The sequence below is a fragment of the Myotis myotis genome, unplaced genomic scaffold (assembly GCF_014108235.1).
Source record: "Myotis myotis isolate mMyoMyo1 unplaced genomic scaffold, mMyoMyo1.p scaffold_m19_p_20, whole genome shotgun sequence".
Taxonomy (NCBI): domain Eukaryota; kingdom Metazoa; phylum Chordata; class Mammalia; order Chiroptera; family Vespertilionidae; genus Myotis; species Myotis myotis.
In genome coordinates, this window is record NW_023416325.1 from 5,472,835 (window position 1) to 5,498,740 (window position 25,906).

Consider the following 25,906-nt stretch of genomic DNA (forward strand, 5'->3'; position numbering starts at 1 on the left):
AGCAAGTTGTTAAACATCTCTGAATGTCAGTTTCGGCCTATGAAACCCCAGGGTAATAAGGCCTAGGTGGCAGGGCTATGGTGAGAGTTTAGTAAAATAATAAATGTGAACACGTGCCCCCGTCGCAGGCACTTGGGAAAAACATCAAGACTTGCGGCCCAGGAGGCGGGGAGAAGGCTCGCATTCTGGGACGGCCACAGCTCTTGAGCCACACACGGGGAGCTGGGAAGGAATCCATGTCACCACATGGCCTCTGGAGGACGCTCTGGGACAGAAATCGTGTTTTAATATATGTGCCCAGTCCCTTCTCTAATGCTTAGCGCGATTTCTATCACGGAGCCTCAAAGTTGGGCAGATCCTCCTTTAGGGAAAGCATTTACTCACCAGGCCAAGCGCATTGATCCCAGGCTGCTTTTGGGAGGGCTGTGGGCCTTTTAGAACAGGTGTCATCAGGAGAGAGGCCTGAGGTACGTCCCACAGAGAAACGCTGTCCCTATAAACTGCTCTTCCAGAGAGGGACAGGCACTGGGACCAGGGAAGAAAGGCAGGCGGGAGGCCAAAAGCCTCAGGTAGGCACCCCTCCCGTGGCCTTCTCCTCTTAAAAATTCCCCATGACTTCAGCCCGTTTCTGCCTCCCTGAGAGCTAATCTGAATATCCCTGCCTGTGCTGTAATCACAGCGATTGTTTGAGCTCCTAGGGCATCTTGCCTTTGTGGAGTTTCAGAATATCCCAATGGCAGGGAGCTGCCCAATTCTTCGCATCCTCCCGAGAAACTGGAACGCACCCATCCTCCTGCTGGGAATGCTGAATGGCCTCCAAAGGCTCTGAATGGCAGGATGGGGACTCGGGGTGCAGATTTCAAGGTCCCAGTGCCCCTGTGGGTTAGGCTCCTGCCTGGGCCAGGAAGCAAGAAGGCAGAGAAGGCCTGTTCATGAACTTTGGTCACCTTGGCTCTCTTGCGCTCTGAGCCCTGCTTGGGGAGGGTCAGTACCCACACTCCCAGCCCCCTCCTCACCGCCCAGCAGGGCTCTGCTGTGTGCCCACAGGAGCCACACGCTCCGCATGGCATATGTACGCGGTGCCAGTGCACACGGCTGTGCTCCGGAGCTGCGTGGCGAGGCAGGGGCAGCTTCAACTACCCCCGAGTGGAGCCTCCCAAATAGGAGAGGCTCCGGGTGACGCTGGGGAGAGTGGAGCCAATGCGTGCCTCGGAGGAGGGCCGCTCGGAGCCCTGCACAGCTTGGCGCTGCTGCTTCTTGCCAGTTGTGTGTTTGTGCGAGAAAAAAACACCCCGAGACGCTGCTGCCTGGCTGCGCCCCTCGCTCGCGCGCGCTCTCTCTTGCTCCCTCTCTCTTCTGCTCCTTCCCTCCCTCCCTTTGCAAACATTGGATTTAAACCTGCTCAGGATTCAGCACAGAGGAAGGCGGCAGGCAGCCGGAGCAGCAGCACAAGCGGCAGCCAGCCCCGCAGCCGCAGCCCAGAGAGACACCGCAGCCTCAAGATGTACCACCCCGCCTGCTGGGTCGTCTTCTCCGCCACGACCGCCCTGCTCTTCATCCCAGGTACCGGGGCGATGGGGGGGCGGGGGGGGGGGGGTCTGCTTGCTGTGCCGGAGACGCCGAGCTGCCCGAGCAGGAGAGGAGGGGAGGAAGGAGAGCCCACGGGGGCAGGAGGGAGTGTGAGCTGCGTGTGAGGGAGAGAGGTGCTGGCGGTGTGCACGCGCGCACACACCCGCTCACTCACACGCACGCAGCTGCTGGCAGCACGGGCTTGGCTCGCTGGTCCCGGCGATGCGAGCCGGTGAGCTGGGTTCGAGTCTGCACCGCGCTGCCCAGCGAGGCGCTGCTCTTACTGCGAAGGGGACCGACGGGCATTAACCAGTTGTGGTCCCAGGGGTAGGAGCAGAGGGGGCTGTCAGCTCCCAATCCTGCATCCCCCTCGCCACTTCTGGGGGGAGCCGCAGGCTAGCCGGGGCATCCTTCTTTCTCCACCGTGGTTTCTCTGCTCCAGTCTCTACCCCTGCATCTCCCCGTGTCTATTGCCTTCTGTCTCTTCCTGTCCCTTTTCTCTCTCCCTCTCCCTCTCTTCCTTCAGAGAGTCCTCTCTCCCCTACTCTCTCTCTCACTTCAGCTCCCCTCTCTCCCCCCTCCTTCTCCTTGGCTCCCGAATCTCCGGATCTCACACACAGTCCTCTAGGTCTCATCCCTTCTTTAGCCCTCCACCAAATGGGCAGATGATGCACTTGAAAGTCCACATCCTCCCAGTTTCTCCCTGTGACTCCTCGGGAGGGAATCGGGAATGGCACTGGGTGGGATTTGAAATGCTCAGTCAGAAGGAAGGCTGGACTGATTCCCCTGGCTCTCCCCCCTTCCCCCCTCCCCACCCCCCCCAACACCTTCCCTACCTCAGCTAATGATTTAAACGGGAGCCTACCTATCAGAGCCCTCCCTGGTTTGGGGGCAAACACATCCGCAGTGGCCCAGGTGAGATGCTGCAATCCTCCCAGAGTAAGCTGATTGGAAGTGTTGCAAAACCCAACCCGTTTTAATAGATTTGATAATTGCATGCCTGTCGTTGTCTCCAGCCGTCACCTGCATGCCTGCAGGCATCCTTCCAACAATGCTGCAGGGCTGGGCTAGGCTTGCCAAGGATGTGGGAAGCATGGAAGGGTCTGCGGGGTTCCCGCACTGAACCCCAGCCCAGGAAAATGTTCTTCCCCCCCCTGTCCCCCCTCAAAATGAGATACATAGCTTAAACCTAAAATTTCATGTAGATGACATAAGTACTAAGATTCTGAAATCTTAGATATCCTGATATGGGTAAAACACAGGATTTTACATTTTTATATTCAAATCACTTTTTTCTTTTTCTTTTCTTTTTTTTTTTTTTTTTTTTTTTTTTTGCTTTTGGGAACATAAATCCCTAAGTATTTTGTAAACGACCGAAGTGAAATCAGACAAATGGGAGTTTATGTGGGAGAAAGAGAAAGGGAGAAACCCGTTGCATGTTTTGTGATGCTTTTTTTTAACACTGCACTTTGTCTAGCAGAGATGGGCTCTGCATAGCCATGGTCCCAGCTGTTTGTTTTAGGCCCAGAAGTTCAGAGTCCTTGTGCTGCTGCTGTTCTTCCAGATTCAGGCCTGGGAGGGAGATATCAGTGGGGAAGGCAGGACAGGCAACGAACACGCAGTTCCTGCTCCCGCCTGTAGAGGGAGCCAGGCAGGCGCTTTGGGGTCCACAGTGTGAGAAGACACACTTTTCTGTGTGTGCAAGTCCACGTCTGGGAGACAGCTCCTGGGACTTCCTAGCCTCTAATATCCCTCCTACCACTGTTCTGGGCACAGGCGAGCAGAATGATGGAGCTCAGGACCCCACCCCATGGGATGCTGTCTGTGTGCGTGCTCTCCCTGTAGCAGGAATCAGAAAATTACACTTCCCTAGAGGCGGGGAGTGAACCCCAGCAGCCAAAGCTGCATTGCAGTGCACCCTATGGAAGCAAAGGATCGGGGAGCTGCCTCCCTGTACTCCACTGGTGGAGAGCCTGGCCTTGCTTGGAAGGAGGCAGCCACAGGAAAGCTGGCTGGGCCCAGGGAATGGCCTTAGCCTGCCGGCCAGCCAGTCAGCTATCCCCAGAAGCATTTCCTGTGAGGAGGGAAGGCAGGCCACTGGTGCGACCTGCTCTAGGATGGCTGGTCATGCCCTCTGTGCCAGGAACCTGGCCTCAGAGGTCTCGAGCAGAGGAGGGGAAGTTGGCCTTAAGGGTTGCACTTGGAGAGAAGGGGACATCACTTCTTGAAGGGTTCCTGGGAGAGAGGGAACCTGGCTGCATCCAGAAGTTCTGGTCAGCTGCAAGGGCTTACTTGTGACTTCTCCGTCCTCACTTATTTGACTTCCTTTATTATGTTTTCAGATTCCCAACCCTCTTTGTACCAAAGGGTGCTTGTTCTCCCATCGCAGTTAGTACCCGCTCGTTAGCCATTTACTTTGCCTGCATCTAAAGACAGAGGCTAACATAATCATGGAACCCTGACCTGGTTAGGCCTCAATGCCATCTTATTCTGCAGCTTTCTGTTTCTTGGGAAAACACGTTTTCATCCCAGACTAATTTTAAGGCTAATGCTGTTGTCTCCCGGTGCCCTGCAGGGGAGACCGATGGTCACAAATTGCTTTTCTAGGCAGAGTCTCTGGGGTGGGAAAGGCAGTAACAAGTGAAGACTGTAAAGAGCCCAGACCCAAGATGGGGAGAGGGTCTCCCTTGACAATTTGATTGTCACTTAAAAGCACCCTAACTTAAGCTGGGGCTGAAGACACCCCACGAGCCCTGAACACTGAGAGTGAGGGTACTTCTGTTGTCCGAGGTGGGAGGACAGATGAGACTGTGTGCTGAGAGCTTTGGGACCTCGGGCCTGGGGGCTTTGTGGGAAGATGAGTAGGTGGCAGAAACAAGCCTAGAGAAGCAGGACATGAAGGGTGATGGCCATTTGCATCAAAATCACCTGGGGGAGGGGCAGATTAAAACATAGACTTCTGCCCTAGCTGGTTTGGCTCAGTGAATAGAGTGTCGGCCTGTGAACCGAAGGATCCTGGGTTCGGTTCTGGTCAAGGGCACGTGCTGGGTTACAGGCTCCATCCCCAGCAGGGGGAGTGCAGGAGGCAGCTGATCAATGATTCTCTCTCATCATTGATGTTTCTATCTCTATCTCCCTCTCCCTTCCTCTCTGAAATCAATATATATATTTATTGATTTAAAATAAATAATTTAAAAATATTTTTTAAAACAAACCAAAAACCTACCGACTTCTACCCCCACTGCAGACAGGTATTTTTACCAAGCATCCCAGGTCCTGGCCTACAGCCTTCAGATGGAAACCCTTCTCTGCCTGCCTTTCGTTCTTTAGCTCTGAGAAATGGGAGGGCGGGGGCATGGGGTGGGATGGGGCGTTGCTACCTTTAGTGGCCAAGCACTGCCCCCCAAACAGCCAGCTCGCTGCTAGGAGGAGTGAATCTCTAGCCTGGAGGGCTCCTTTACTCTAGTGTAGCTCACTACCCCTTTCCTCAGCTCATCCCCCTGTGCCTTCTTCTGTCTTGTGACTCTAACCAGGGAGTTAACGGGGAGTCCTCCCCGGCTACCTGGACTGGACCAAGCAATGTCCCGTGCCCAGGTCTGCGAGGCAGCATCCATAGCCGCAGCCGGGCCTCCCGTGTCTTGCTACGCTTGGCACTATGAGAGTCAGCAAGCCTTGACTTGGACAGACAGTTCTGAGAGGGGTAGGGTTTCTCTCCCCCAGCATGCAGCTGCTCACAGCCTCCTTCAGGCAAGTGCCCTGGACTGTGGGGTCTTGAGGCTGGATGCTTGGCTTTGGGGTGAGACATGGGGGAGGGTTCCAGGGAGTCCTTTCCCCACCCCTCCCCCCTCTCCAGCACAGTGTTGAGGAACCTGCTAAGGTTGCCCAGGTTTGTATGAGGGATCCAGTAGGCGAATCATCTGCCACTGGGAAAAGCCTAGCCCCAGAGTGACTGTAAAATACACGAACAAGGACTCAGAGTCCATTTGTGATCAAGGTCTCATCATCTCTCGGCCCATCGTAGATCTGTGCCCTCCCTCCCCCAGTCTCCAAGCTGTCCTGTGGCCCTCAATCCCTTAAAATGATAGACATGTGAATAAGGTCAGACCACTTCCTGGCAGCATGGACCCTGGGGCAGGAGCAGACTCGGGGGAGGAGACAGGTGTAGGCTGCCCCATAAAAATGTTTTCAGTAGCTTGGCGCTGGGCAGAGTGGCTCCAACTGAGATTCGTCAGAGACCCCACATGGCTCGGGGTTCTCTTGAAGTGCTTCAGTCCTGCCTGCCTCTGGGCTTTCTCTCATTCTTAGCGCCCTCTGCCATGTCCTGTTGCCTGGGAGATGCCAGGGGATTCCTTAAACAGTTGGCACTTGCCTGGGTTTGTTGTTTAGCAGCTCTGGGCCTCTCCCACCAGCCAGCAGGAGCCATACCTCACCCTGCAGCAGAGCTTCCCTGGGCAGAGGCTCTTGCCATGAGGGGGACTTGACCTGAGCCTCTGTTGCCATCAGCAGAACTGACACTCTGCCTGGGAGCTCTCTGAGGTGTGCTTGGTTAGCTCTCTGGGTCTCAGCCTACTGCTTCTTAGGATGGGTTCCAGTGATGCATTCTTCCTGTTTCCAGTAGGACAGAGTAGCCGAAAGCATAGGATAGATGATAACAAGATAAACATGTATGAGTTTTTTAACATACAAAACACACACTGAGAAGGGGAGGGGAGAGGGCATGCCTTATTGTTGGAGACAGAGGCAAAGCTGGACCATCCCAACTCATGTCTTTGTCACAGAGATGAAACTAGCTGAACACAGTCCCCACCATGTATTTATTCAATAAGATTTTATATAGATTCTGATGAAACATATACATTAGGTACGGTACTATCCTGCCTCAAGAAATATAGATCCAGTAAAACAGGAAATTATTTAGTCTTTTTCTTTTTTTGGACCCCAATGAAATATGCATGCTAGCTCGGAGCTTCTTGGACCGTGGTTTCTCTGTGTGCAAAGCGAGGGCAGCAGACATGGCCCCTTTGGTCTCTTAAAATATTGCTTTGAGGGGTCTGGGTGGGGTGCTGTGCCCATGGCCTTGTGCATCAGCCTCTGCCTGTTGGTACTTCAGGAGCCCTGCTACCTTCGGCCCATGGGCTGTGGTTTTCCCGAGCCTGGCTCACTGGATGGGAGCCATGGACTGCTGCCACGGCCTGCAGCTGCCTGAGCTGGGGAGAAGGAGCGATGGAAAGCAAAAGCTAGCTATTCCTGTCAATGAACTCAAGTGTCGGCCCGCAGATGGCCCGTGGCCGCTGACAAGCCCGGCTGTCAGCCCCGCTGGCTATTAGCACCTCTGGATGCTGAGTGGCACCTTCCAGACACAAGGGCCTGGGCAGGAAGGAGGAAGGGGACAGGCTGGCATCACCTAGGGCAGTGGTTGGCAAACCACAGCTCGCGAGCCACATGCGGCTCTTTGTGTGGCTTTTGAGTGTGGCTCTTCCACAAAATACCACATGCGGGCACACACATACAGTGCGATTGAAATCTCGTGGCCCATGCGCAGAAGTCGGTTTTCAGAAAGGAGACAGACGAAACAAGTATCCAAGGCGAGTGTGGATGGGAGAGTTGGAAGGGGTCGACCTCAGCGAACGTACCTCAATCAGATTGAGGACGTTTTTGGCAAAGGCCAGCTTAGGAGTACCCTAATGAAGTTAATAACAATGTACCTACCTATATAGTTTAAGTTTAAAAACTTTGGCTCTCAAAAGAAATTTCAATCGTTGTACTGTTGATATTTGGCTCTGTTGACTAGTGAGTTTGCTGACCACTGACCTCGGGTCATCTCTGTTTTCCTCTCCCACTCCTCCTGACCAACCCTGCGAAAGACACCAAGCTCTGGGCCCTGCAGATGTTTGTCCCTCTGGTCCTTTTATACTAAGAATTAGACTTTGCTTCTTAATCTGTGAGGCCTTGCTGTCTCTGCCTTTCCCTGAAGGGTGAGGAGGTGGGTCGCAGTGGGGCACAGACATAGCTCCATTTGCTATGCTTCTACACCACTCCGCTCATGGCCTGAGAAGGTGGTGTTTGTAGGCCCGAGCAGGATTGAAGGTAACACTGAGAGTGGAGAAGAAATAGATTCCACAGTCAGAGACCAACCTGAAGACAGATGTGCTTACTCTGGCCTTCCCGTAGGTGAGTGACTATACATACCCTCCTCTCGTCACCCTCTCCCACTCATGTCAACACACACACACTCCTTCCAAGTCAGAGTCTAGCTCAGGGGTGGGCAAACTTTTTGACTCGAGGGCCACAATGGGTTCTTAAACTGGACCGGAGGGCCGGAACAAAAGCATGGATGGAGTGTTTGTGTGAACTAATATAAATTCAAAGTAAACATCATTACATAAAAGGGTACAGTCTTTTTTTTTTTTTTTTAGTTTTATTCATTTCAAACGGGCCTGATCCGGCCCGCGGGCTGTAGTTTGCCCACGGCTGGTCTAGCTCTTCTCAAAATCACATCCACAACTTCTTAAGGAAAAGCAAGCCACTCTCCCAGGACTCCCATCCCCGCCCTTCAGAACTCCCTGCTGCAGCCTCCATCCAACCCTTGGTCTTCCGGTGGGCACCCTCCGCACAGGCTGCCCCCTCCACCGCCATGGCCATGCGTACATGAATGCTTCCCCTAGTGACTCAGAGGCCTCCCCCTCCTTCACAGCCCCACCCACCCCCACTAGCCTCTGTGTCCCAGAGCTGGACGTTGGCCTTGCACCTCATTTATATCATCCCCCGTAGCCCAGACCCCTTGGTGCTGTGCCGAGAGGCTGGAGGCTCCGCTGCAGTCACCAGGCGAACTTAATTAATTATTTGCAAAATGCTTTGAGACACCCCTGGGCGATGTGTGGGGTAAGTGCAAAGCTTTATCACGATGCAGTCACATTTCCTTCCGTGAGCGGATACTGTGCTGAGAGATCTTGGAGGGCCGAGATGAGTCAGTGCAGGCCATTGATGAGCATGCTGCTTGCACGTCCTGGGAAGTGACGAAGGGACAGTCAGTTGCTCGCCAAAACCCAGCCCGGAGAACTCCAGCACATTCGGCCTCTCAAGGGCCAGGCTCTCTGAGATGGCCTGATGGACAGTCTTTCTTTTTAATTCTTGAACCTTGTCACCTAAGGACACGAATTTACAAATGCTATTTGCTGAGTCTCGGGAGTTTATTTAGTTGTTGTACTAGTCTCTTGATTTATGGTTGACCCGGGAGATTACCTTTGGGCTCATGTGTTTGCCATCCGGGAATTGTGAAATAGGCAGGGTACAGGTCGTTTCTGTCTCAACTTCTCTTCCATCCTTTGAGGTTCAGCTTAAATTGTGCTTTTCTGGGAGAACATTCTCCAGGTTCTGAAGTAGGTTAGGTCTCCATCTTTATTATGCAATAAGTGTAATAAAGTCCACAATAACAGGTTTTTCCTTCTTAACATTGTGAATATATATATCTATATATATATGGATATATATATATAGAGAGAGATATATAGATATATATTTGTTAATACTCACCTGATGATACTGTTTTCATTGATATTTTTAGAGAGAGGGTAAGAGAGGGGGAGAGACAGAGGAAGAGAAGCATGGATGAGAGAGACACATCAATTGGTTGCCTCCTGCATGTGTCCCAACCTGGGGATTGAACCTGCAACCAAGCTATGAGCCCTTGACTGGAATCCAACCCGAGACCCTTCAGTCCATGGGCTGACGCTCTACCACTGAGAAAAACTGGCTAGGGCAAATCCATATATTTTAAAGTAATTTGCTTTATATTTCTCTTTTCTCCCTAGACCATGGTTCATCTGTCTTGTTCTCTAGCAGAGTGACAGATATAGAACAAGTACTCAACATGTATTTGTTGAATGAGTGAGTGTATGAATGAATGGGCAAATGAATGAATAACCAGCCAAGGTCACAAACATACCAAGTGTCTAGTCTATCATTCTCGTCCATCCTCGGAGGCATCTGGGACCCTAGGTCTCGGCCAGCCTTCCAGCTTCCCCATCTGCAGAATGAGAACAGAGAGGCGCGGGCATGTGCTTTGCTAACGGGAGATAAAAATGTGCAAAGAATGCTTATAATGATTACTCATTCCCGTGTTCCTGCTTGTCAATAAACACCAGCTCCAAGCTACCAACCAAACACACACACAGCAGCTCAGAGCTGGAGCCTCATGCTTTCAGATTTCACATCACACGTTGCGACAGACACGCCTGAGAGTGAGAGCCATTCCGTAAACACAGATGTAGGCCCTGATGTGGGCTACTGGTTTCATATAAACGAAAATTACTCAGCAGATTTAATTAGGATGTCTGTTGAAGTGGCCCCAATTATTTGAAAATGTAGAGTCATCCCGTGGTGCCAACAAGGACACGCTGAACCAACACAAGGTGGAATTGTGTTGTTCACAAGGGGTGAAATGTTGGGTTAGGGATAGGGACAGGCTAATAGCATTGGAGTGAGTCATGCTCCTGAAATGGGTTGATGTTCACATGGAAAAGATAAAAAGAGGCTCAGCAAATCAGAAGTAGAATTTTATCGTTTCTTGTACCTAGTCACTTTTTATAGTAGCCTATTTCAGAGTTGCTATTTCATGCCTGTGGGATTGTGAACAGCAGGGATCTTGCCTGATTCAGCTCCGAGTGCTTTAAGTAGCAAGTACATTTACTTATTTCACATGTTATTTATTGAGTGACTACTATGTGACAAGCATTATGCTAGGCACTAGAAATGCAATGACTGAACAAAAATCTTTATGGTCCTTACTCTCTTCAAGTTTACAGTCTAGTGAGTGAGGCAGACATGCCTTAAATAAATACAGATGTGATGGGAAAGAGCATCATGGAACAGGGTAACTCCATGGTATCTTTTACCTAAGAATTAAGGTGACAGGTCAAGAAAAAAAAGAGAAGCCTGTTTTGTTTATTTTTTTCAGGGGCAGTCTCATACTCTGAATGACCATTGTACCTGAGCTAGGAGACTTCTAGAAAACAATTGTTTCTTGATATGCAGAAGGAATGCTCAGAGTAAGCAGTACAATGCCAGATTTTGGATCTGGGTTAACCTGACTTGTTTGATCTACACACTGTGAGAGACACCTGCCTTTGTTATCACTATACCATCAGAACATCTCATTTAAATGTTTTGGGTCTTGGCTCTGCACTAAACCAAGAGAAAGCACACACTGAGAATGCCATACTGTCTATATTGATGATTCATGATTAAATGGTGACTTACAGTGTACAAAGTGCATCCATGTACATCATGATTGGCCTGTATATTAGTGAGTAAACAGGCCCAAAGGGGTCTTCTGCCTTCCCCACTTCTACCACCACCATCACCACCAGTTGCCTTCATAATCGACAACATGGGCACAATCAAAATGACAAGTTCAAACCAGCTGTAGACACATTCAGAATGAAATGTAAAAGTTGAGATTCAGAATGCTGGACATGATCAAGGATGAATGTCTCATATATATGATGATAGAATTGCTAAATCATGACAGTGGTGGAGCCAAGTACCCATGGACATTTCTATTCCCAGGAAGACAGACCTAAGGAAGCCCTTAGCTTCTCTGCATAATCTAACATGGCTCTTCCCAACAGCCCAGTGCCAAGGGATTTCCCACACTCCTCAAAGGGAGAAGAATGTTGGAAGAGAGAATGCAGACAATGGAAATAGCCCATCAGCCTACAGACCCCAAGAGAAGCTGGAGTTTCCTTGGGAGTCCCCTGACTTTATCCCATGGAGAAGTGAGTGCCCAGTCTTACTTGGCACTAGGTGTGTGCCTCTTTGGGTGAGTCCTCAATGGGAAGAATGATGAAAGCTATCAGGAGTCTGCATCTTTCCTGATGGGCCCTACCCTCCTTTTGTTTGGGGCAAAATCCTGGGAGTGGAAGGGCCCTGTCTTAAAACTGCCACGGATTAGCCCCCACAATGTCCATGAAGCATGGACCACTTCTTTATTATGACCTAGATGACTGTGTCCTTCCTTCCCTAATTTAAATGATCTAGTTTAAAAGTAGACAGTTAGCTCTCCTGCCATCACTGTGGGAGAGTAGAGAAGCACTGATCTAGTACCCAGAGACAGGGCCTCTGGCTTTGCCTCTGCACTGTGGAACTGGCAGGGGCCTCAAGCTCTCCAACACTGTTTTACCTACTTCCTATTTCAGCCGTGAAGGTCATAAGAAATGCATGATAGCGATGCCCTCTCTGAAGTGTGCCACGGTTCCAGGTTGCCAGGTCTTATTGCATCCCTTGGGTTGGCCACTTCTATCTGGATATTTCTCTCATCTTCTGTGTCAACCTCTTCATTTTGATTTTCTCTCCTGCTCCGACTACCATGGATCATGGTTATAATTAGCAGTGGAACATATACCCAAGTGCTGTGACATCGATTTGGAGTAGAAGGCCCCTTTCAGGGAACGCCTGCATTCACTTTCCTAAGCTTGGAGCAATGTTTGTTCGGCTTCTCTTTTTTCCATGGAGAGTACTGGTAAGTGACTCATGTTTCCCCGGCAGAGCTACTTTGGCCTGGACAAGAATGTGGACTCTGCATTTTGGGTTGGGATGAAAGAGACGCAGGTGGGGTAGAGAAGAGCTCCAGAATGGAGCCAAAATCAGGTGAAAAGTGCTCTTCATCCCTATGAGTGCCAAGCCTGGGCTGACACATCTGCCTCCAAGCTTGGGCTCACTACTAAGAGTAGAATTTTGGGGAGCATGTGCATATGGAAATGCTACCTTTGTGGAAAGAGGGGATACTTCGGCTCTTCTGAACACATACTAGGGAGGGGACTGACTAATTTCCTTCTTTTTGGGGTGATTAGTGAGTTCCCAGGGATTAGATTCTTTGCCCAGGCCCAAGGGGAAAGCACACAATATGTCAGGTGACTACAAAGCCTTGCGGCCTATGATGGGCTGAATCCAGGATGAGATCATAGATTCAGTGGTGTGCTTGGGTGGTACAAAAGGAGTAATCTGCATCACACACCTGTCTTGTATCCTGCCCTAGTCCAACGTGCTCAGCTTTTTAGTAGCCTCAGAGAAAGACCCAGCCTGAGTGGAGATGGTAAGCTGGCCCACAGTTCTGAAAAGGGCCCTGGAGACCAACACTCTCCCAAGCACACTGCACTGAATGCTTCCGGGGCTGTGTTTTGAGTAGCTACATCCTGTGACTTTGACTCTAAGCTGGGTCTTTGGGGTAGAGTAGAGCTTGTTTATATCTTAACTGTGAGTCTTTGTCTTGTCTGAAGTGGGGTGGGACACCGCTGTCATTCCCCTTTGGAATTCAAACACTCATTTTTAAAATCAGATTTTAATATTTATAAAGGTCTCCTGGCCTAACTTTAGGTGGGCAGACTCTCAGAGAGGCCGGGCTACACCATCTGGCTTTGGTTTTGAACTGCTCAGCTCCCAACTCCCAGTGCCAGTTCCCGTTCATATGCTTCGGAAGCTGTGAGGATGTGGTCAAGTGTCATAGAAACAGTGGGCGCTTCCTGGGAAGCCAGGGCAGAGCATGAAAGTCAGGTTTGCCCAGCGGGCACATCTGCTCGTAGATTAGAGGAGCAGAGAATCCAGAGACATGGCCCCCAGGTTAGCCTTCCAGAAGCACCATTGAAATCTATGCGCCTGGGAGGCCACAGGGAGGTGTTTTGTTTTTAGTATCAAAATAAGATTTTATGCTGTGGTTGAAGAGCAGATGTAATGGAAGAGAGATCAGGAGGATAGGAGAGAAATCAATTACATTATAGCCTCCGCTCCTTCCTTGTAAATGCATCTTACATTCTCTGTTCCCCTTCATTTTCTATCTTAATGGCTACATTTTTTTCTGCTGCTTTTTGATGGTGACATCTGGGAAGAGAGTGGTTGTGATAGATTTTTCACTAAAGACAAAGCTCTCCAGTTGAGCTTGTCCTTATGTGATGGCTCCAGATGTTGGCTGTAGGCCCTGGCTCTCCATCAGCAGATCTCTCACTGAGGCCTTCAATTGGACTTTACTTTTCTCAATGAAATAGACCTAGAAGAAGTATTTGAAGTAGGCTCTCCAAAACTCCTTGAGGCTCCCTCCTTTGCGTGGTACCGAGCAGGTGCTGGTGCACAGCTAAGTCAGTGTGAGCCGCAGGACAAGGGTTAAAGCTGGTAGGAAGTTAAGAAGAAAGTGGAGCTGGGAATGACTGAGTAGCCAAAGACAAGGAAGGTTAAAGGCAAAGCACCAGGCACCAGGCAAGAGGGACAGAGACCGAAACAGAAGATGAGGCAGCCACCAGTGGAGTAGAGCTGATAATGCAACAGAGAGAAGGAGGTCTGAGCCAGGAGCATGTTTTTGCCTTGGAGCCCAGGGTTGAGGGGGTGTATAGAGGCTTTCAAGGATTATCCCCCACTGGGGCCAAAACCTCTGTGTGCAGACCCTTGCCCAAGGCACAAGAGAGCAAGGCATTCGACTCAGAAACATCAAAAATCCACAGGAGAAGCCCAGGGCATCCTGGTATGTCCCAGTATAGCAAGGGCCTGACCTCCAACCTACTTAGTTTACCACCCACCCAAACCACATAGCGCTACCCCTCCTCTTGGTTAACCATCTTTGCTAGTAAGTTAACCACTCCTGCTCTTCACAAACAATTTTTGCTTTTGTTCAGAGCCCTGCAGGTTTGTTTGTAGTTAAGTGGGTGGGAGTCTATCCTCACTCCCTTGAAAAAGTCATCTTTTTTGCCTTTGAAGGTTGTCAAAAATGGCACGGGACTCCACTTTGGAGTGCTAAAGGAAAGCATTGCTTCTGGACCCTGTGGTCTTCCAGTTCTAGAAAGTCAGAAACGGAAGGGAACTTAAGAAATTTTTAATCTTCCTTGCCAGTTCAGTAGATGGTGCTCAGCCAGACAGACATCCTTGATTGTCCCTTCCCTGCAGACACCCATGGCCACAGATGCCCCTTTAAGAGCTACGGTAGTTATTCATTTACTCAGTTTGACTAGGAAAATCATCCAATTCCAACCTCCCTTCTTCACAATTCTTTCCTCATCCCTGGGATGCTTCCCCTAGTTAGTTCTCTCTCTATTGCTCTTTGGGTCCTTACTCTGATGGCCTTGCTCAGGAGTTTGCCCACCTCTAACTTGTCTTCCTCCCCCAAAGATGATGCCTCTCAGATCATTTCCTGCAGCTGCCTATGGTTTTCTGTTTGCGTTGCCCAGATTCCCACAGCTTCTGGGCAACACTTCCTGACCCCAGGTTACCCTTTATCAACCAGAGTAGTTCCATTTTCACTTGTTTCATACCATTCTTTTTCACTCTTAAAAATACTTAAGACCCACTCCAGTACCAGCGGTCTGCAAACTTTTTATATTAAAGCATGTACACATGATGTATTTATTTATGTGGAAATGATGTGTCACTATAGATATATGATGACACAAAGTTGAAAATGTAAATCCATAAAAATAGGAACTTTAATATTTCTCTTGTTCACATCATTACATTAGAGCATCCCTGAGGGCAAACACCACTGTGCAGACGACTGCACTAAGTCACACCATGTCCTTGGGACCAGAGTCACGACAGGAAAGTCAAAGCCGCCCTGGCAGAATTCTCCCGATGCCTCCGCTTGGGCTGCTTCCCTCTGGGACTCAGCAGGGGAAGGTGTCCTTGGCCACAGGTCACTCTGGATAGCGGGACAATGCAGTTGCTATGGCAGGCCCTGTCTAGGAGCAGCTGTAATGTCCTTCAACAATAGGTATATATTTTTGTGGTAAACATGGGTAACATGTCAGTGGATACAGACCAGCCTCAAGAATATTCTCCTGTTTATTAAAAAAAATGTAGAGAAATAAATGCCAAGCAGTCTTTGGAAGAAGAAAATGCTACAGACAGGGACTATCCATTCCAACTGCTTATGATTCCTCATCTCCTGAATTCTCACCCTCTGTCCTGGCTCTTCTCCAGGGACTTCCTGCCATAGAGACACCGAGGCCTTAGCTCTCCTCACTGAGGGAAAATCCAGGTGAGGTAGGGTTAGAATTTTTCAAAAGAGATTGTATTAGGCCATGCTAATGAAGATACACAGAAAAGTTTTTTTATTTTTTAATGGAATGGATACATTTTTCTGAGCATAGTTTTCATTGGGGGGGTGACTCAAGTCTCGTCCCAGCATTGGTCCCATGGAAATGTGTCTGTTAGATCATGGGCTGCAGGGAATGCAGTTGGCCAAACGCCCTGGCCTGTTTTCTGAAGCCCATTGCTGGGTTGTCTTTGAGGCCATGTTTCACACAGGCTGCTCTCAGCCAGTGACTGCGTGGGGAAGAGGTACTAGGTCAGATTTGTTCTTGGAGACAAGGTCTCTGATGAACAACTTTGACTTGGGGCTCCTGCAGGGCCTTGCTAAACTCTCCTTAGAACTGTGTTAGGTTATTTGCCTCCAGCAACCCTTCCTGCCTGCTCCCCTCTCTTATGAGGGATCAGACTGGCATAGCTCTGGCCTGGCTTTCCTAGACTTTTCCAGTTCTTCCCCGATGTTCTCTCACAAATGTTTCCCCGAATACATGTCTTGCATAGTTAGTCCTATCTTGATGTCTGGTTTTTAGAGGATCCAGAATAACTCTGGTGTGCTGGGCTAACAGTAGGCATGGGAGTCAATGTTTGACTCAACGTTTTAACCCTTTCGAGTTTGATGTTATACTACCCAATCTGCCCCATGGAGCTAGGCCTTTGGGTGGCACTGTGAGATCCGTGCAATGTTGAAAACCAGAAGAAACTTGATGATGTGGACTGTTTTAGGCAGAATCCAGAACCCCTGGACCTTGGAGGCCCTACTCTGACCCCTGAGTAAATTAAACATTTTTCAGACATGTCTTCCCAATTTCTCACCTGGGCGTCTGGGTTTTTTGGGCTGATCATCCAGGCGTTTCCTTTCTCCCTTGACATGGCCTCCAAGGAAGTCCACCCACACCTTACATTTATCTCTCATTTCCCTGGCTTGTTATCTGGAACATATTCACTGTGTAGCTCATGAAGCTGATTCACCTTTCTGTGATCGTCACTTTTTAATTGTTAGGATTTTGTATTATTTTCTTGCACTCGATTTTTCTAATATCCCCATGGCTGGGTTGTCTTAATGTTGGTACTATTGACAGTTTAGACGGGATACTTCTTTTGTCGTGGGGCTGTCCAGTGCACTGTGGGATCTTTAGCAGCATTCCTGGCCTCCACCCATCAGATGCCCATAGCACCCCTTGAGTTGTCACAACCAAAAATGACTCTGGCCCAGCCAGTGTGGTCCAGTGGTTGAGTGTTGACCTATCAACTGAGGTCACGGTTCGATTCCAGGTTGGGGCACATGCCCAGCTTGATCCCCAGCAGGAGACAGCCAATCAGTGATTCTCTTGCATCATTGATGTTTCTCTCTCTCTCTCTCTCTCTCTCTCTCTCTCTCTCTCTCTCTCTCTCTCCCTCTCCCTCTCCCTCTCCCTCTCCCTTCCTCTCTGAAATCAATAAAAAAATATTTTTAAAAAAATGACTGGACATAGACAAATGTTCTCAGGACCGGGGCGGGGGGGGGGGGGGTTGCTCCAAGTTGAAGTTGTCAGTCACTATTCTATGGTTTTAAATGGTCAGTATGGTATCCTAGCAACACCTCCAAATTCTGTCAGTTGTCCTTCTCCCAGCTAATGAGAGATGGCCGTCTGTTTGTATTTCATAGGCCTGTACTTCTGATCTGTTCTGGTTTCAAATCCGCAAGAAGCTTCTAGTTCTCAGCTTATTTGTTTCACTGAAGATTTGGTTCATCTAGAACCTGAGAATCAGGTCATCACCTTCCTCTTTGCCAGGTGTTCTCTGATGAGTACTTTATAGGAATGGCTAACAAGAGGAACATATTCAGTAATAATACTGTTAGGTATAAAATAGTGAGGAATGCTATGTCTTGAATAAAACAGATATAAAAACTCATAAGCCATAAGTAAATTATTAATTTAGCTGGACTGACTCTCTTATCAAGCATGCAATTGTTATTATCCAAACTGTTCAGCAACTTTTCTTTAGGGAAGACTTAGATTTTAGTCTGTTAGCTTATGGGTAGTTAGGAGTGAGAGTAATATCCCAGGTCAGATTCCTATAGACAAATACCTAAACTAATACCTAATTCAATTTCTAAAAATAGTGGGTTGTGAATAATAATATAGAGCTACTTACAACTATGGCAGCAGACTTTTGAGATGCATTAAAAGCACTGAGTTAATATGAAAAGAAACGAGTCTCCCACAATCAAGAAATGAAAATGGTCCTAAATATTAGGAAGGCCTCCCAATGAAGTTCTTGGGTTCCTTCTTAATGGAAAGGAGGGATCTTTGGAAGAACCTTCAAGGTGTCCTGTATCTACCCACAGTAATTTGGTAACAGGAACTGCCAAGAGCTCCAGATGAGGAGAAATGAAGCAGACGCAAGCACTGTAAGCTAGAGCAGAGCTGGCAAAACCATCATAGGAATGTTTGATCCTCTCTTTTCACTTCCTTTTGGGAATTAACCTGCAGGCCAAAACACCAAGCTCATATTCAAAAGGTCAATGTCTTAGGGCTCCACAGCCCAATGTATCCCTTGTAAGTAACCATTACAGAAGGGGTACCTGACAATGACCTACCTCCCCTGTATCAGTTTCTCATTTGCATGTATGCCGCTATGACCCCTGTTGCCAACATTGATGATACTGGAGCTCTATGGCCTTGCAGATGACAGATGAGGTGATCCATGGCCACAGTTCTGGGATGTCTTTCTTATGGTCCTGACCAGTTCTGGAGGCAACCCCTTTATCTTGCAGAATGTGTTCTCTGAATCTCTGATTACTGCAGAATCCCTCACAGCCCTGAAAGGGGCTTGCTGTGTAAGAGGGATTGAGTCTTTGGGATTCTGACTCATATGTATATTTTCTTGCTATAGTCACCTGACCCTGTTGGCCTCATTTCTCTGCTGCTGTGTTGTTCACTACAATGATTTTAGAAGCAAAAATGTTCATTTCTGTGATCTAGCTCACTGATTAGGATCTTTTCACGAACCATTATAAATGCCAGATTCAGTTTAGGTAAAAGCTATTTCATTGTGAAACTCCACGTGCAATGATGAATTTTACAAGGTTCTCGGTGCAAGAGGCATCCGTTGAGCACTTGCTCTCCGCCAGGCACCCGTGGCTCAGGAAAGCAAGATGACTCATCCAAGGTCATTGTCCTTGAGTGCCTCACGCAGGAGGAGTGGGTCCTGGAAACACACAAGCACATGACTGTGATATCTCTGCAAGCTGTGTATGGACGGTCTTATGCGACCATAAAAGAGTAAGAAACTAGCTCTCCAGGTTTAATCACGGAGGCTTCCCAGAGGAGAGAACATTTGAGCTGGGTTTTTTGAGGGGTAGGAGATCATTTCTGGAGAAGTCAACCTGGAATTGCATTAACCACGTGCGTTGATAATTGGGGATTGGATGAGATCTAGGAGCTGGAGGTAAAGTGGTGAAAGAGAAGTGGGGGAGTGATATAAAACACTTTGGGTGATCCTTTCAGGTGCCTTCCCGGTCTGATGTTTTGTAATTCTAATGAGCACTCAGAAAATGAGGATTGATTGCAGCCAGCCCACTGCCTTGAAGCCTGGTGGTTGACCCATTTTAGCATTTTTTGTCGCTGTCCTCCTGCTCTGTGGGAGTAAGATGCGGGCATTTTTCACCTCTGAAGATGTGTCTTCCCAGCTGGATGTCAGGCCTTTTGCGAGGTCACTTTTACCAAGCCTTCTCCCAGGCCATGTTGCAGCAAAGAATTCTTTGCTGCATACTCTATGGGCCCAGTTCAATCCGTATTGCAGCAAAGAATTGACTGGGCCCATAGAGTGGGCTAGCCTGGTAGTAGGAAAATGTCTTCTTTGTCTTGATTTCCACCCTCTGCAGCAAAAAGGAAAGTGGGCACAGTTTTTAAATTAGCAGGTTAAAAAGGGAAGTAGCAGAAGGATTCATAGTGCAGGGACCAAAAAAAAAAAAAAAAAAAAAAAAAAAAAAAATACATTTGGGGTTTGAAGGGAAGGAGGTGGGCTAATGGGGGCACTGTGGACACTACGCATTCGAATGAGAAACTTGACCCAGTCCAGAAGAAGGCAGACACTCCCAGAGCCTCCACAGACGTCATCTTTGGAGTGGAGGCAGGTGCAAAGTACATTCTCTTGCCCCCTGCCCCACACGAAGCACAGGGGCAGTAGCATTTGCACATACTTACTCAGCAGTAACTCTCCTGTGTTGGTAGTCCAGGAGAAAGTTTTTCTGCTTATGTCTTATGTGGTTAGGACAAGCCCATTTGTTCTCTTGCACCAACTGTTGTCCCTGATTTCATCAGAGATGGCTAGCCCTACCTCATGTGTCTTCTGCTTTCTTCCCACACTGTTTTACCAGGATCTTTATCGGACTTCATCTGAATTAAAAAAAAATATGATGCTAACCCTCTACGTATTTCCTGAAGGATCCTGATGACAGAGCAGATAGAGGAACAGACAGGCAAAGATAGAAAGACCATCTCCTGTCAGAGATTGTGCGGGAAGCTTTGGAGATTAGTGCGCTCGTGTCAGCAAAGCCCTCCGAGCCCTCTTTCTCATTGCTACTGAGCATTTTGGAGGCTCTTCCTGTGTGCCACGGTGTCTACTGACATTGGGGAATTAACCCTCACAGCTCTAGTGGAATTCTTTGCTTTACTCTTTAAAACTCAGATAACATAACTCAAGAATTTGTATAGAACTTAGAGTTGAGACGTGGTTTTCCTCTAAAAGGGACAGAAATTGGACAAGACATTTTTCTTAATTTAGGTTTCACATATAAGTGTGATCACATGGTATTTGTCTTTTTCTGTAGGTCCATCCATGTTGTTGCAAATGACAAGCTTTTATTCATTTTTATTGCTGAATAATATTCCATTATATATATGTACACCACATCTTCTTTACTCATTCATCTACTGATGGAGATCTAGGTTGCTTCCATATCTTAGCTATTACTAGTAATGCTGCAATAAACATGGGGATGCACATATCTTTGCAAATTAGAGTTTTGTTTTCTTTGGTTTAAACATCCAGAAGTGGGATTGCTGGATCTTAGGCAGCTCTACTTTTAATATTTTGAAGAATCTTTACACAGTTTTTCATAGTGTCTGCACCAATGGGTCCCTTTTCTTCACAGCCTCACCAGCGGTTATTATCTGTTAACTTTTTTTTTTTTTAATATATTTTATTGATTTTTTACAGAGAGAAAGGGAGAGAGATAGAGAGTTAGAAACATCGATGAGAGAGAAACATCGATCAGCTGCCTCCTGCACATCTCCTACTGGGGATGTGCCCGCAACCCAGGTACATGCCCCTGACCAGAATCGAACCTGGGACCTCTCAGTCCGCAGGCCGACGCTCTATCCACTGAGCCAAATCGGTTTCGGCGTCTTAACTTATTGGTGATAGCCATTCTGACAGGTATGAGATGGTATCACACTGTGGATTTAATTTGCATTTCCCTGATGATTAGCGATGTTGAGCATCTTTTCATATGTCTGTTGGCCATCTGTATGTCCCCTTGAGAGAAATGTCTATTTAGGTCCTCTGCCCAATTTTTTAAAAAATATATTTTATTGATTTTTTTTACAGAGAGGAAGGGAGAGGGATAGAGAGCCAGAAACATCAATGAGAGAGACACATTGATCAGCTGCCTCCTGCACACTCCCCACTGGGGACATGCCCACAACCAAGGTACATGCCCTTGACCGAAATCGAACCTGGTACCCTTGAGTCCGCAGGCCAACGTTCTATCCACTGAGCCAAACCAGTTAGGGCCTCTGCCCAATTTTTAAGTGGATTGTTCGCGGGTTGTTTGTGTGTGTGTGTGTTAAGTTGTGTTAGTTTCTTACATATTTTGTTTATTAACCCCTTATTGGATATATCCCTTGCAAATATTTTTCACATTCAGTAGGTTGTCTTTTCCTATGTTGAGTGCCTAGCTATTTATGATTGTTGTGTCCTCTTCTTCGATTGACCCTTTAGAATTATACAATTCTTTGTCCTTTTAAAAAATGTTTTGTTTCAAAGTTTATAAGTATTGCTACTCCAGCTTTCTTTTAATTTATATTTGCATGGACTATTTTTTCCAATACTTCACTTTCAGTCCGTATGTGTCTTTCAATTTGAAGTCTCTTATACCAAGCATATCCATGGGTCATGTCTTTTAATCCATTCAGCTACCCTATGTCTTTTTATTGGAGCATTTAATCCATTGACATTTAAAGTAATTATTGATAAGTATGGATTTACTGCCATTTTGTTCATTGTTTTCAGGTTGTTTTTTATAGCTATCCTCTGTTCCTTTCTTGTTCTCTTGATCTTTGCCCTTGTGGTTTGCTGGTTTTCCTTGAGTGTTTTGTTTATGTTCCCTTGTCTTTGCTCTTTGTTTATATTTCGTAGGTTTTTTGGTTTGTGGTTATTATGAGGTTTATATATCTCATTCTTTATCTACAGCAGGATATTTTAATCTGATAGGCATTTAAATTTGAATATATTCTATAAGGACGACATTTTTTTACTCTACTCTCTAAGTGGAAGGGAACCTAAATGATGGTGCTTGCTGGCTCCTCTTGGCCCAGAGGACTCCCTTTGTTTCCCAGCCTTCTCTACTGGGTCACTTTCTCCTCTTTTCTGTCAGAACCTGTTCATTCAGTGTCTGGTTGTCTCTCGGGACTAACTGCTACCTGTATACCTTGATTTTGCTCATGGGAGGGGCGGGTTCAGTGTCTTCCTATGCTGCCCTCATCTTGAACCTCCAACAGACCAATTCTTTTTTTAAAGGTCTGTTTATTTTTTAAAAATTATTATATATATATATATGATTTCAAAGAGGAAGGGAGAGTGAAACAGAGATAGAAACATCCATGATGAGAGAGAACCATTGATCAGCTGCCTCCTGCACAACCTCCACTGGGGATGGAGCCCACAATCCGGGCATGTACTCTTGACTGGAATTGAATCTGGGACCTTTCAGTCTGCAGGCCAACGCTCTATCCACTGAGCCAAACCGGCTAGGGCCAGACCATTTCTTTAATCCTTCCCACCTAGAAGTGAAACTTTCAATGGATACATGAAAAAGTTGATGTGACCGTCCCATTCTCCTAGAGAAGGAACCCAGGGGTTTGGTGAGGTAAGATGCCATCTCTAAGGTCACAGGGCAGTGACCTGCAGCATCCTTAGTGCCAAAGCTCCCTCACGGCCACCAGGAGCCTGTCGCTCAGTGGCTGTGCTGTTACACTCATCTTTCTTGTCTCCTCTGGGAACGGGGGGGTTGGGGAGGGAGGGTGTCTCAACCTTTCTCAGTCTGTCACGTGTAAGGTCCCTGCTGGCCATTTTTGCTTCTGTATTGTAATGGTTTGGACTAATTTCCACTTTATTTTTGTATTTATTTTAACACAATCACTTATAATGAGGCTAATGACATTTTGTCTCCATGGTGGCGCATTTTAATTTGGTCGCGGAAATGTCAAAGTGATCAGGCAATTTGGTATCTCGGAAACACAAAACGTGGCAGGGACAATAGAATTCTCTCTCCATCATTTCATCGCCCTTGTTATCTGCTAGCGCCTGGGGCCGCCCTGTCCCGTTTGGCTGCTTCTCAATGCTGGCGTGGATGGAGATCAGCAGTAAAACATTGCCAAGACAAAAGGCGAGGGCTCCAGCAGGCACACTCTTTCCAGCAAGTGCAGTCAACACAATTCATCAGATCTCAGTAGTCGAGCTAAGTTTGTTAGGGTAGAAGCAGAACATTCTTCTCCTGGTGGCATTTTTGTATCAATCCTTGTCCTTCCACGTACCCAGTGTTTTCTCCTGAGCCTGCCTGCAGCCATCATGCTCAGCTTTCCAATTCTTTCCTTCAAGAGACGATCAGCAAATGTGTTCTGAGAAGTAAATATTTTAGGCTTGGCTGGCCTCATAGGTTCTCCAACTCATATTCTATTTTTGTCCAACTCTTTAAGAGTGCAGATAACCATTCTTTCCAAACCATATGAATTGCCAGACAATCGTGGATTTGGGGGTGTTTCGTGAAAGTGTTTAGATGTGTTTGGATTGAAGCGTTTGATCTAGATTCTTTTCAACCTAGAAGTTATTAACGTATCTCTTGTGTATAAAAGAACCCCAAAATAGTTGGCTTTGACAGGGCTAGTCGGTAGGTAAATTCGCCGATGGCGTAAATATGTAGCCAGTCTCCATAGAGACTGCTGATGTTCGCTTTATTTTAAATGTGTCATTTGGGGCTTCATGGTTTTTCTTCAGGAAGCCTGTATTGCCCCATGTTTGTTCGAAAAACCAAGGCCGTGTTAGGTCTGAATGTGGAACCCTCTCACTCCTGTTTGCCTGTCTTCCTTATCTCCTTTCTGCCCAGCCCTTCCACACGGGCAGCCTCCTCTCCACCCTGCTTTGTCCTTCGGAGGAAGGAGATGGATTGTCTCTGCAGATGGGGCCAGCGCTGCTTTTTCAGCCCTGAGAGCAACCGCATTTGTCTTCTCTTCACCGCCAAGTCCTGTTTCTTAGAAGCTCATCTTGGAGACAGAAATCCGAACAGTGAAAAGGGGAGTGTGTGTGAAATCTCCAGGTCAACTCAGGGAAAGAGCCTGTGTCCCAGAAATGGCTTCGTGCGGGCTTCTACTTGGAAGCCACTTCGTCAATTTCTTTGCCAGCTTTTCCATGTAGTCAGGATACTTTATCTCTATCAAGCAGCAATAAGTGGACAGTGCAATATATTTCACTTTTAATAAGGTGTTGCCAGTTGCACACACTCCGTAGAGCAATTAGTGTCAAATGCTGCTAAGCAATGGAGGGCCCGCGTCTGAGTGTTAGCAGACGGAAGGATTTACAGTGGGGTTTGGAGGCACCTTGGCCGAAAGGTGGAGGAGGGTGGGGGAGGAGATTTTGAGCTGCTGAGTTCAAGTCCACTGAACTCGTCTGTTTCTGAAGCTTCTCAAAGGCAGACCTTGGCATGGTATCACGATGCCCATTCCTGGGGTTGGGAGACAGACGTGGTCCTCACGGAGCTCTAAACACGGGGTTAGGGATCCCATAGATCCGAGTTTCAAACTCAACTGTGCCACGTGAACATGACTCCTAGGCGAACACGCTTCTCTGAAAGTCATTTCCCAGCTGGAAGAACTACATGAGAACATCGACAGCGAGTTTGGAATTCGGAGCCCTCCAATCAAGTTGCCTTCTTTCAGATGGTGGCATTCTTGCCCATGCATGCCAATAAGGATGGTAGCCTTGCCAGAAGTCAAGTTCAGGTCAATTATCCAACTTGTCCCAGCCTTCCGGGATAGTTCTGACTTTCAGTCTGAAAGGCCGGCCCTGTGGGAAGCCCCTGTCCCAGGCAGATCGGATGTCTGGTCACCCTGAGTCTAACTGGGAAGTGATTTCCTCTCACCGATGATGGGCTCAAGTGCTGCTGCGGCATGCAAGCCTGGGTTCTGGCCATGTGTTTCACAGCTGTGAGCGAAGGTGAAGGATGAAGAGGGGGCGCAATCCGAGAATGAGTTATTCACAGTGACTTTTTGGCATTTCTTATGGCTCTAGGGGCCTCATATACAGTCTGTAAATATATATAGGGTGACATTTATGCATTTCAGTTCTCTGTTATATGTTTTGAAACTTTATTTGCTATTTTTTTCATATCACTTCATATTATTATTATTATTTTAACAATTTCTTAGTGATGTCTTCCTCAGGACTTCAACGGTCCTTTCGTTCTTTTATTTTTCTCTTTCATGGATGCCGTGTTCTTTGGAAGCTTGTTTAGACCAAGTTAATGACCTTTCAGGCTTCCTCCATGTGACTAGGAGTTCACTTTTTGAATAAGAATTCTATGTCATGGGTTGGGGCGAGGTGGGGAGGTGGCAGTCAGGATTTTAGAGATGCTTAGGTAGGGCGTGGACAGAAAAGGTTGGGAACCACTGGTCTAGTGGGGCTTGGCCCGGCGCTACTTCCAGCACGCTGTGCACCTGGGCCCTCACCGGGATCCGTGTGTTCATTCTGAGCGACCCTGGCTGTGTGCCCATCCTCAGCAGGCCTCCTAATTGCCTGCGAGCTGCCTCCCTCCGTGTTCAGACTCCTCCTCTATTCTTCCAGCCTCCTTCTCAGTTCACTTAAGTCCCCATCGCTGAGTTTGTTCTCAAAATTCGAAGGTTTCTATTTTCACACCTCGGTAATTGGTGCTATCCATTGAAAGTAACTCTGGAACTCCAGCCTGCTGGGGTCAGGGAGAGCTGAATTGAATTAAAGGCAGTAGAAATCGGCT

The 25,906-nt window shown here is 47.7% G+C and overlaps 1 protein-coding gene across 1 annotated transcript in view; it reads left to right on the top strand.

Moving 5' to 3' along the window:
• The first annotated feature begins 1,203 nt into the window (after positions 1 to 1,203).
• OPCML (opioid binding protein/cell adhesion molecule like) overlaps positions 1,204 to 25,906 on the top strand; it is an 855,685-nt gene continuing 830,982 nt past the window's right edge. Inside the window, exon 1 of the mRNA XM_036354494.1 lies at positions 1,204 to 1,563. Coding sequence (XP_036210387.1) covers positions 1,503 to 1,563 — 61 coding nt within the window. The 5' untranslated portion in view covers positions 1,204 to 1,502. The remainder of the gene's footprint in view (positions 1,564 to 25,906) is intronic.